The sequence below is a fragment of the Paroedura picta genome, chromosome 17 (assembly GCF_049243985.1).
Source record: "Paroedura picta isolate Pp20150507F chromosome 17, Ppicta_v3.0, whole genome shotgun sequence".
Lineage (NCBI taxonomy): Eukaryota > Metazoa > Chordata > Lepidosauria > Squamata > Gekkonidae > Paroedura > Paroedura picta.
Genome location: NC_135385.1, coordinates 19,824,534 through 19,836,858, shown reverse-complemented (window position 1 = coordinate 19,836,858; position 12,325 = coordinate 19,824,534). Strand labels below are relative to the sequence as shown.

The 12,325-nt window shown below is 54.5% G+C and overlaps 1 protein-coding gene across 5 annotated transcripts in view; it reads left to right on the top strand.

Annotated features, from left to right (window-relative positions):
* Positions 1-12,325, top strand: part of CAPN15 (calpain 15) — a 71,281-nt gene that overhangs the window by 52,203 nt on the left and 6,753 nt on the right. For all 5 annotated transcript variants that reach the window (XM_077317144.1, XM_077317141.1, XM_077317139.1 and 2 more), the window contains 4 exons: positions 2,814-4,266; positions 6,793-7,001; positions 11,051-11,234; positions 11,631-11,854. In XM_077317144.1, the coding sequence (XP_077173259.1) occupies positions 2,836-4,266; positions 6,793-7,001; positions 11,051-11,234; positions 11,631-11,854 (2,048 nt within the window). In that variant the 5' untranslated portion in view covers positions 2,814-2,835. The remainder of the gene's footprint in view (positions 1-2,813; positions 4,267-6,792; positions 7,002-11,050; positions 11,235-11,630; positions 11,855-12,325) is intronic.

The following is a 12,325-nucleotide window of genomic DNA, read 5'->3' as shown; positions in this document are numbered from 1 at the left end:
GACGTTTGCGGCCTGGTGTTGACCATCGAAGGGTAGAGGTCAAGCCCTCTGCACGTTCTCAGAAGCGCTTCTTTGCACGCTTTTTCCTGTTTCAGAGGGAGTTTTATAGGCAGTGCTAGGATAGATTCCAGCTCCAAAACCCTGGTTATCTGCTATGGGCTTTGGCTGCCTGAGAATCTCAGGGATATATCATATTCCTGTGTTATATATCCCCCCAAATTCCCAATGGGTTTCACCAATAGGCTTTGCAAGAGGAATCTGTCATTCAATAGTCCTTCAAAAAAGTGTATCGGTTCAGGACTGAGGAACGATTGACACTTTTGAAGGCGTGTGGGACTCCAAATGGGGATTTGTGTTTCATTGTGCCTGAAGAAGTGTGCATGCACAGGAAAGCTCACACCCAGAATGAAACGTGCCGCTGGTCTCAAACCTTTTGGATTTTTTAACTGGGTAATAATTTTTTTTTTTAACCTAACGTTTCACCCTCACCCTTGGCCTTTTTGAATCTTCTGTGACGTACCACCCTTTGTTTTCTTGTCTGGGAATCTTAGGTGATCCCTCGGTTCTGTGGGAAAGGAATAAGCAGAGCCTTAAACCCAGGCCTTCCCATTTCTTCTCTTGGCTCAATCTGTCAGGTCAGAGGGCCTCTCCGGATGGCAGTGACAGCCTGTTTCCTAAATCCCAAAGCAGAAGAGCTTTGTGTGAGCCGTTTCCTTGTGTGGGCAGGGGGCTGAGAGTCAGCGAGAGATCCCGGTTCCTCTTCTGCCGCCTTGGAAATTCCAAGTTCCCCATTTCGAAAAGTCAGCTGCTGACGGGGGTGTCTGGAATCCCCACTCTGGCCAGACCCCGAAGCAGACTCATCCGAGGACAACCAGGACAAACCATGGAACAGAAAGCTCATGACATAGGGACGTTTGCAGGCAAATCCAGTATCAGCGAAGCATCACCATATGGACGCTACCCACGGGTCGGGTCAGCTGGATTGTAAGGGCAGCTTCGGTCGCTAAGCCACTGTAAATTGCAAGTTATACTTTTGGGCTCGAGAAAGGTTTTGCCCACTTGGCAGATTAAGCGACTGAGAGGGAGGGGGAAAAGCCCTTCCAGGAGGGTGTAGGAAGACCCCAGAGCAAACCAGCTTTGTACTTGGCAGTCCAGCCCATTCTCCTTGATCCTTTTGACAAAGAAGTCAAGTTTCGTCTCTCGAAGTGCGGCATGTTTTAGTGAAGTGGCTCATATGGATATCGGGCATGTCATCCCCAGGTTTGCCTTTTGGAAAGGGAGGAGGGAAATCACAGTGCAGCACAGTGACCTGGTATATTAATTTTTATTAATAATTTTAGTGCAACCACAAAAGAAAAGGTAGAATTAGAAATAACAGTATGGTAGGAAAGAAGGACAAAGACCAGGCATCTCAAATATTATAACTGATTTTGAATCCAGTCTTCCGTATCATAAAGACGTAACTTATCAATTCAAATTTATCTTTTGGATCTAAATAATTTTATACATCTTCATGTAAGTATCATTCTGAGCAATGTTGTAAATTTAGCCATTTCAGCAAGTTCTCTCATTTCCCTCAACCCGTCTAATAAAGTAGGAATCCTAGACGTTTTCCCATTCTGAGCATACAATATTAGTTGCTGCTGTTGTCATACATAAAGACAAAGTTCCGTGTTTCCTTCCCAGTTTTACCAGACCGAAATCTTTTTTATACATGCAGGTATCTGTGCCCCAAATTTCTTTACTTTAGAGCAAGTCCACCACATATGATAAAATGTACTTGGTAATTGCGCCCTTTTCCACTATGTATTTGGAACATTCTGATACATTTTACATTTAATCCTCCAGGAATTCCATTCACAGAACTCAGTGACCCACCCCAATCAGGGCAGGGCTTAAAATCCATCTATCCAATCAGTGGTCTTAGGGGGAAACCCCGGGAGATGTGCCTTGGGTGTGGAAGAACGCAAGGGCCTGCATCCCTCCACAACTGAGGTGCATCGCCAGGGGGTTCTCCTCCCCCCCTGTCATTCCTTTAGCATAAACGAGGCAGGATGCATGTGGCATTTCGCGGCACCCTTGTAACTAAGGCAGCCACATCCCAGGGGTTGGAAATAATTGGGCAGCCGGAGACGGGAGGGGAAGGAAAGATGCAGAAACGCAGCACCAAGGGTTACACTGGTGCTGGGAAACAGAGGCCTCATCAGGCAAATCTCAAGCGTGCAGTTGGTCCCAGTCAGCCACCCACCCTGGAGACAGGGAGACCCACGAGCCCTTGCTAGCTCCGAACCAGAATCCCCTTCTTCTTTCTACGCCTTCCCTTGACAGATCCTCTTAAGACTCCTCACTTACGGCTTTGGGGCCGCAGCTCTTTGCCTCCTCCCCGACTGTCGGTCTGACACCACCCGGTAATTCAAGGACCACGTCAGCTGCCGTTGTAGCGTGCAAAGCCAGGTTGCCGTCCTGCTGTCTGCTTGCCGAAATCGGCCTGTAGGCCACTGTCTAATTTTTTGGAATCGTCTCTATCAGTTGGCAGTGATGGCTGTACTTATGTGTGCACTGGGGAGCGGGCGGTTTTGCGTTTGCAGAGGTCCGTCAGTGGCTAGTAGTGACATCTCTGTGTCTGGGACAATTGGTGCTTGTGGAGCAAGAGTGGGAGGGCTTCTGGGGTCCTGGCTCCACTGATGGACTTCCTGATGGTCCCTGGGTTTGGGCCACTGAGTGACACAGAGTGTTGGGCTGAGATTGCTATTGGCCTGGTCAGAGAGAGCCTCACTTCAGTCCCTCTGTAACAGCCTTCTTCTCTCTTGCAGCCACACAAACTCTGCTGGTTCTATGGCCACCGTGCGGGAATGGTCTTGCACCCGCTGCACGTTCCTGAACCCCGTGGGCCAGCGCCAGTGCTCCATCTGCGAGGCCCCCCGCCAGAAGCCCGACCTCAACCACATCCTGCGCCTGAGCGTGGAAGAGCAGAAATGGGCCTGCGCCCGATGCACCTTCCGGAACTTCCTGGGCAAAGAGACCTGCGAGGTGTGCGGCTTCACCCCGGAGCCCGGTCCGGGAGGCTCGCCCCTGCCCATCATCAACGGGGTCTTGCACAAGCCCACCATCCTGGTAGAGCCCAAGGGGACGTGCCAGGAGGAGGTCCCCAAAGCCGAAAGCAGCAGCGAGGACTCTGGCGGGAAGAGCCCCGAGGAGGCGGCCCTGGAGGACGGCTGGGCCTGCCAGCGCTGCACCCTCCACAACACCCCCGTGGCCAACTCCTGCTCCGCCTGCGGGGGGCCCCGCAAGCTCTCCCTGCCCAAGATCCCTCCAGAGGCGCTGGTCGTCCCTGAAGTCATCGCTCCAGCCGGCTTCCACATAGCCCCTTCCACCCCTCAGCCCGGCGCCGGTGCCACTGAGACCCCGGAGAGCCACTCCGGCGCCGCCCCGGGCACCGCCGCTCCGGAACAGGACAGCCAGAAGATGCCAAGCTTCAGCCTTTTCTCCCCCGGCCTCCAAAACAACCCGGTGCCCCGCAGCCGCCGAGAAGTGCCCCCGCAGCTGCAGCCCCCGGTGCCCGAGACCTCCCAGCCGGCCTCCCCGCCGGCGCCCGTGCAGAAGGCCCTCCGCTTCCAGGAGCTGCTGGCCACCAAGCGTCTGAGCGCCCTGGAGGAGGAGATGGAGGTGAGCCCGCCGCCCTGGAAGTGCAGCGCTTGCTCCCTCCTCAATACGTCGGGGAGCGGGACGTGCGAGGCCTGCAGCAACCAGAAGGGCAGCGACACCATCGACCTGACGGGGGACTCGGTGCGCTTCACCCCCTGCGGCCCGTCCAGCCCCGACTTCACCACCTGGTCCTGCTCCAAATGCACCTTGAAGAACCCCACCGCGTCCCAGAAGTGCAAGGTGTGCGGCTCTTCCAAGCTCCACGGCTTCCAAGAGCACGAGCCGCCCGCCAAGTGCCTGGAGTGCGGCTCGGAGAAGGGCTCCTGCCCGGCTTGCAGCTCCAAGGCCCCCTCGGCCCGCAAGGTCGCCCGCCTCTTCCCTTTGCAGCCCGCCGTGACCGCGGAGAGGCCCGGCCAGTGGCCCTGCCCGGCCTGCACCCTGCTGAACGAGCTCCAGGCCAAGCACTGCGTGGCCTGCCACACCCCCCAGGGGTACATGGCCCAACGCAAAGGCGCCAAGCCACTCCGGCGCCGGGAGAGCATGCACGTGGAGAAGCGGCGGCAGACCGACGAGGGCGAGGCCAAAGCACTCTGGGAAAACATCGTCTCTTTCTGTCAGGAGGTGAGTCCCCGGCGCTCCCTGTTCCACTGGCACTGTTTTTTTTGTTTGTTGGTTTGGTTTTTCGGTTTAAAAAGCAAGCTTCCAGTTTAGGAATGGCCAAGCTACGGCTCTCCAGATGTCCGTGGACTACAGTTCCCATGAGCCCCTGCCAACCCCCGTTGCTGCTGCTGGAGTACAACTGAAACAAGGGTAGGCCAGAAGCTTTTTCAGCTCAGCTTCCAGCATCAACTCTCTCCGTTGTTTAAAGGAAACACAATAAAGAGGTTTTATTTTCACCCTTTCTTCATTGCGCTCCTCAGAGATCGTCGGCCACACGATTTGTGGTTTCCAGTGAGCATCCACGGCAGAATCTGGTTTGAACCAGGATCTTCCTGGCCTTAATCTTTATTTAGGACACTTTTATTCCACTCCTCCAGGGGCCCTTACTGCGACAGCTATAACAAGATTACGTATAATAACAAAATCCACTAAAAATTGCTAAGACTTCCAGTCATATAAAAATAAATAGATCACTGAGCAGTCTTCTTCTACATCAGACTAGGGTGTTTAGGGTTTTTTTTTTTTGTCTTTTTCTTTAGTCCTCTGAGCTACCTTTGTTTTCGTTTGTATCTGTGTGTTACAAACAGACGTCTTAGATGCTGCTTCATTTTTAAAAAAACAAGAGCAAGCACAAATCGTCCCTTTTTACCCTCTCCACGAGCCCCCTCTTTCTCTTCTGTGATAGGAGGACAATTGTTTGATATCGGTTTTAATATTACGATTTGACGTATTCGTGTAAAATGTATATTTTTATAGTAAATTTATACTGTAAACGGCCCTGAGTCTCTCAAGGTAGGGGAGATAACAATAACAACAATACACTTTTAGTTTTCCTTTTGCCTTTCCAACACGGTTCTTCTGCACAGCACAAGAAGGGGGGGGGGGAAGGAAGCACCGTGTGTTTCAAAACAAATTGCTTCCTTACCCCCCTCCCAGTTATGTAAAGTAATTGGTTCCTTGAGGGTTCTCTTCTGGCCTTCGAATTCGCAGATGTTCTAATGCAGCGGGGAGGAGACTTGGGGCAGACCTTTCTCCCCACTTTCCTGGGGAAAGCTCTCTCTGGCAAGACCTGGGGTCCTCGAGGCCGAAATGGAGATTTCTCTCCCGCTCCCTCCTCTCTCAGCCCCCGCCAACGGCTCGATCCTGCCGGTTCCATGCTGCAAGGCATCAGTGCGCGAGCTGAGCCAAGGCAGCCTCATTCGGCCCCGAGTAATTAGCAGAAACCGGAGCCGCGTTGGTTCCCTCTGGCGCCCTGCCGAACAGGGCACTCTCTCGGGGTCATTCCTAACAAACCAGGCATGATGGCATTAATTACCGAGCCCGGTTTGATTTCCTCGCTGGCCGGCGGTGATTGAAGTCTGAAGCCAGATCGAGCCGAACTCGTAAATGACATTTAATCCTCTTGGACTCCGGCGGCCGCGTGGCACCATACCAGCAGGCTGTGCCTTCGCACGGGGCATTGTTATCCCTCGCTTCGCAGGGGGCGCCCGGGCTGAGTGGGGAGAGAGATGCCCTTCCCCACCCAGCCCTACAAGTCCAGACAGCTTTCTCCAAACCCCAGTTCTAGCAGGACCCCAAGGCTGCTTTCCCAGTGGGATTTAAGCCACTTCTGGGTTCACTTTTGGGCACCCCAGTTGAAGAGGGACGCAGACAAACTGGAGCGTGTCCGGAGAAGGGCAGCAAAGATGGTGAGGGGTTTGGAGACCAAGACGTAGGAGGAAAAGCTGGGGGAGCCTGGTCTGTTTAGCCTGGAGAGGAGACGACTGAGAGGGGGTCTGATAACCATCTTCAAGGATTTAAAAGGCTGCCTTAAAGAGGATGGAGCAGGGTTGTTCTCTCTTTCCCTGGAGGGACGGACTAGATCCAATGGGATGAAATTAATTCAAAAGAAATTCCATCTAAGCATCCGGAAGAAGTTCCTGACAGTCAGAGCGGTTCCTCAGTGGAACAGGCTTCCTCGGGAAGTGGTGGGTTCTCCATCTTTGGAGATTTTTAAAAAGAGGCTGGAGAGCCATCTGACGGAGAGGCTGATTCTGTGAAGGCTCAAGGGGGTGGCAGGTGACAGTGGATGAGCGATAGAGTTGTGAGTGTCCTGCAGAGTGCAGGGGGTTGGACTAGATGACCCAGGAGGTCCCTTCCAACTGTATTATTCTGTTCTATGATACTTTGGCAGGGTGAAAGAGCAGTGGCTGAAGTTTGTGTGTTCTCTTTTGGAGAACAGCCCACTGGGATAGAAGGTCTGGGACCTTGGGGCCTGCAGGACCGTCTTCTCCAGTAGGCCCCCCTGACTTGGAATCCTGGCTTCCACTTAAACATGGTGTTGTGGTCCAGTTAGGGGTGTGAGTGTGTGTGTCCTTGTGTTCCTGCCTTTTGCAGGAACCTCTGAGCATGTTCCACCGAAAGCCTCTCCTTGGGAAAGGAGCAGATCGCCTTCGCCAAGGGCACCGCAGTGACGTCTGCCTTTCTTTTTCCCTCCACGTCCCCCAGAACAAGGTCAACTTTGTGGACGACAGCTTCCCGCCCGGGCCCAAGTCGGTGGGCTTCCCCGAAGGAGACAGCGTTCAGCAGCGGGTCAGGCAGTGGCTGCGGCCTCACGAGATCAACTGCAGCATCTTCAAGGACCGCTCGGTCAAGTGGTCCGTCTTCCGGACGCCCCGCCCCTCGGACATCCTGCAAGGGCTCCTGGGAAACTGCTGGTAAGGCCTGCAGACGCGCCCGCCAAGGGGAGGGATGCCACAAGGCTCTGCGGCTGATCGCCAGCCGGCGTGGCGTAGTGGCTCAAGCGAACCCATGTGGACATGTGCGTTGCTGCCTTACACAGAATCAGGCCACCCAAGTCGGTTTTGTCTTCTCAGACTGACAGTGGCTCTCCAGGGCCGCAGGGGGAGGTCTTTCAGCTCCCCGAGCCTTTTAGCTGGAGATACTGGGAACCTTTTACAGGCTAAGCAGAGGCACTTTTACTGAGCCACAGACTAGGATCTGGAAAGGGATGGTTGGCCCTCCCAGCTTGTGTAGAAGTGAATTCTTTAGAAAAATATCCAGAGGACAAAAGCAGTGCTTTGATGCACTGGGCCACTTCGCGGAACTCTCCCATGTGCTGAATGCTGGCCTAGGCTTCCCCCTGGTGGCGATGAAGGGGGATGCATGCTGTTGTGTCCCCATGAGCCAACAGGCAGCTAAGAAGGCTAATGCGCTATTAGGCTGTATTGCCTGGCGCATAGGATCTAGAGCAAGGGAAGTTATTCCGCATCGGTCAGACCTCATTTGGGATGTCGCGTCCGTCTCCGGGAGCCGCAGTTCAAGAAGATTCTTGACAACTTGGAGTGTGTTCAAAGCAGGGCGCCTCGGGTCAGAATCCGTGCCTGACGAGGAGAGGTTGAGAGCTGGGTATGTGTAGTTGGGAGAAGAGGAGGGCCAGGGGGGATCGGATAGCTGTATTTAACTACAGTAAAGGAAGAGATGTTGGCAGAGAGGGCCAACTTGTTTACTGTCGCTTTAGGGACGAGGACTAGGAGGAATGGGTTCAGATTTTGGTTCCACTGAAATATTAGAAAGTTTTTTCTGAGGGGGGGGCTGTTCATAGATGGGCTCTGTTGCCTTGGAGGGAGGTGGAGCCTTCTTCGTTGGAGACCGGATGGGCACCTGTCAGGAGGATGTGCCCTTGAAGTCCCCAGGAAGGTCAGGGACTGGACTGGATGGCCCTCAAGGGTCTCTTCCGGCTCTGAGAAATTCTGATCCAGAATGGCAGAGATCCACCAGGGTGGGCCCGTCCGTCTTTTCCTGTACCAAAGGAACCCCTGGTAAGCAAGTCCTGAGCAAAATCCCCTTGTTCTGACCTTGGTAAATAAAAGCTGTTTTTTTCATATCTTGCTTTTCACTCCCCAAAGGCATCCAAAATCGGGTTACAAACCCCTTTCCCTCCCCCTCCCCACAACAGGCGCCCTGTGAATTGAGTGGGGCTGAGAGAGCTCTAAGAGAACTGCTCTGCAGGGACAGCGCTTAGACAACTGTGACGAGCCCAGGGTCACCGAGCTGTGAAGGAGTGGGGGAATCCAACCTGGCTCAGAGTGCCTAGCAGAGCAGAGAAGACCTCAGGTTTGGTTGGACAGTCTGTATTTGAGGGAAGCTGCCCTTTGCCGATATTTTCACAGAGCCGCTCGTGGAGATAGGTTTCTGAGGGACGGCAGGTTTCCCAGGCCTGCCGCTTGCAATCTGCCACCGACCACGAATCCCTCGCCTCTCCCCTTCCGATAGCGCGGCGCCATCCGTGACAATTCCACAAGCGGCGGTCTATAGATCTGGACTCAAGGTGTGTTGTTATGGAAACCACGAGCCTTTCCTAACGGGAAAGTTTCCGCAGAACCTGCGTCTGCAGGCTTCGGCGGGTTTTGCATCTTGGGAAGACGGGCCGCTGCGGCAAGGCAGCTGTGGAGCGGCCGTCAGCGATGCCCTTCGTGCCGAGTTAAGACGAAGCCACGGAACTGGGTAATCGCGAATTGCCGAAAGAACGGCGATGCGGTTTTCCTCTCGGGCAGGCGGCTGCCTTGAGGGTATCTGTCCTTCTGGATTGAAACGCAGTTATTTATCTAAGCCAGGGGTAGTCAAACTGCGGCCCTCCAGATGTCCATGGACTATAATTCCCAGGAGCCCCTGCCAGCAAATGCTGGCAGGGGCTCCTGGGAATTGTAGTCCATGGACATCTGGAGGGCCGCAGTTTGACTATCCCTGATCTAAGCCCAGAGAAACGGCTATGAGGCTTGGCTGCATTCTTAGGGCCGCGTTGTGGTTCGAGCAGAGGGCCAGCCTTTCTGCCAGGGTAAAACGCTGAACACTTTAAAACACTCCTCCCCACCCCGATGCCCACTTGAGGCTATTGGTAAATGCAGCCCTGTTCTTCTGAGCGGCAGGTCTGTTTGTAGCTTCCAGCCTACCGCCTCTCCTTGGGCCAGGCTCCCTTTTAGACGCGGCACGGAACTGTCGTTTGAACTGGCCACGACTGCGTATCCTGGTGATAGTTTGAGCTTCCAAATATGAACACATGCTAAATCACACCCTTGGTCAATCCAAGTCAGCTCCTCGAGAGATTTCCAACCGGGGTGGTGGGGAACCCTGGGATTTCGCGAGGCCTTCCCAGGGGTTCCCGTGGCTTTTCCCAGCAGTTCGGACGGCTGCTGGCATCGCTAGACATCCCTGGAGCTCTCTTCCCCTGTTGCTATACAGGCCTAATCTCTTTCTCCACAAATGAACAGTCGATCGGTGGGTTGGCTCCCGCATCTTCTGCGCCCGGCTTTGCTGAAGCTCTTCAATCAAAGCCTGAAAAAGATTTCGGGGGGGGGGGGGAAAGGCTGGTATTCCTCGACCGGCTGCAACTCTCAAGATCTCAGGCATCTCAGGTCTCCCCCATCACCTCCTACCTGGTGCTTTTAATTGGAGATGCCTGGGATTGAACCTGGGGCCTTCTGCAAGCCTCACACAGGGCCACTTGCCACGCCTTTTTAATGCAGACGTTTGCACCAAACCGGGGTTTGCGCAATCACGTCAAGCCATGATTGGATAAATCATTGCCACCCGCGGCTTGTCAGTACAGTCAGAGTGCCCAGCTGTCATTCATCAGCCTGCAAATAAACTTTTTACAGCTGTTGTCCTGGCACTGAACGGGTTGAGTTTCAAGGCGTAACGTTTTGCCCAGGTCTTGATCTCAAGCTGCTCTGGCTTTGTAGATTGATTTTTTCTTGGGGGGTCGGGATAGTAATTTCACGCTCTCTCCTGTGTATGTGTTTGGGCTTGTCATCGATCGGCTTTTATCGGCCTGCACCGCTAACTGGCTTTTATAATGGCCGTCGATCGGTTTCCGATCCCACTGCTGCTTCTGTGTCGGTGGATGCCGTAGCCTTATTGTTTTTACGGGATTCTTGTTTTCCACTTGGCGGATCGATGAACGGGAGGGCGTGGGTTGTAAGGACTTTAAATAGATGCTTCCTTAGCTCTGGTTTGGTCGGGGTTGGCTCTCTTCCTCCTTCCCCCTGCTTCTTGCGCATGCACCGCGATGGAAAACTCCCTGGTTTCGAAATTGCAGGTTGCCATGACAGCTGGGTTTAGGGTCCTGGGGGAAATTGGGGCTTGTTTCCTCTCCACAATTGGGAATTCGAAATGGGAGTGCCTTAGGAGGGCCAGCATTCAGTCATCAGGACAACTAGGCTGGAGTGGTTGTAAGTTGCTCTATAAGGGTCTACCCTTGGCCTTGACCCAGAAATTGCAGCTGGGGCAAGATGCAGCCGCACAGGTCCTTACTAGGACACCATGGAGGGCCCGTATTTGAACTGTCCTTCCGTAGCTGCATTGTGGGGCGAGGAAGGGGAGTCAATTGTAAGCCACTCTGAGGCTTCTTTGTGGACTGAAAAGCAGGACATAAAAGCCAACTCTTCTTCTTTTACTAAGATATAGACTCACAAAGAAGGCCCAAGAGATTAGCTTGGTTAAGAACAGCAGCCTCTAATCTGGATATCGATTCCCCTCTCCCCCTCCACGTGTTGCGTGACCTTGGGCCAGTCCCAGTCCTCTCAGAGCTCTCTCAGCCCCACCTACCTCGCAGGTGTCTGTTGTGGGAGGAGGAAGGGAAAGGAGTTTTGACAGCTTCTTTAGGAAGCAAAAAGAAGGGTATTCAAACCCCTCTTCTTCCTCTCCTCCTTGTCCTGCCCTTCCCTGGAGTGACCCGGTCTTCTTCTTCTGCTGCTGCCTCATTTAGGTTCCTGAGTGCCCTGGCGGTGCTGGCGGAGAGGCCTGAGCTGGTGGAGCGGGTCATGATCACCCGGACCATCTGCCCGGAAGGGGCCTACCAGGTGCGGCTGTGCAAAGACGGCACTTGGACCACGGTGCTGGTGGACGACATGCTGCCCTGCGACGAGTGCGGCTACCTCCTCTTCTCTCAGGTGCGCCCTGAAAACGGCTGAGCAAAGGTGTTGGACTAGGGTACAATGGCCAATCAGTGGCTCTCCAGAGGCCCGTGGACTACAATTCCCAGGAGCCCCTGCCAGCAGGCATGCTGGCAAGGGCTCGTGGGAATTGTTGTCCATGGGCCTCTGGAGAGCCATCTGGATAGATCCCTGCTGTGTCATGGAAACTCACTGGGTGACTTCAGACCGGTCGCCTTCTCTACCTAGCTTACCTTGCAGGGTTGTGGTGAGGCTGATCTGGAGCAGAGGTGAGGAACGTCAGCCGCTCCGAGTCCCCATTGGGGAGAAAAGCAAGCTCTCTCGGCAGGGTCTAAGGATGACGAAGCCGCTTTGTCTGCAAGGGTGTTTGTCTCTCTTGTGTCCCTCCCCCAGGCCCAGCGGAAGCAGCTGTGGGTGGCCCTGATAGAGAAGGCCCTGGCCAAACTCCACGGCTCGTACTTTGCCCTCCAGGCGGGGCGCGCCATCGAAGGCCTGGCGACGCTCACCGGCGCCCCCTGCGAGAGCCTGATGCTGCAGGTCAGCTCCACTAACCCTCGCGAGGAGTCCGTTGACACTGACCTCATCTGGGCCAAAATGCTGAGTTCTAAGGAGGCTGGGTAAGACGAGGCCGGAGGGAGGGCTTTCCCCCTTCCGCGGGGAGGAGCGTAGAGGAGGGGAGGGCAGAATTGGCGCTAAGAGCCATGAATTGGGAGCACTGGCCATTCCGCACAGAAAATCCAAGGGGGTCGGGAGATCACAGGCTCGTTCTGCTTCCAAACGGCCCTTTGGAGAAGAGCTTTCTCGGCATCTCCTCCATCCCTGGGCTTGCGCACGTGGAGCTTGGCGACCGTCGCTGTGGGCACAACCTGAAAAATTAGGGCGAAGAACCCCCGGCGATTCCCGCTGCCGCCACCCGTCCAGTCGGTGTAACCTTCCAGAGAGTGCGGTGGGGTGGGGAGGATCCGATAATCCATCAGCGGCTTGAACAACCTTGTGGCCCAAACGGTCTCGACAGGGCCAGGCGGGAAACATTTTTACCCGTGAAGTAGCTCCCTTGCCAATTTCCTGCCGTGGCCCAAACAGTTGCG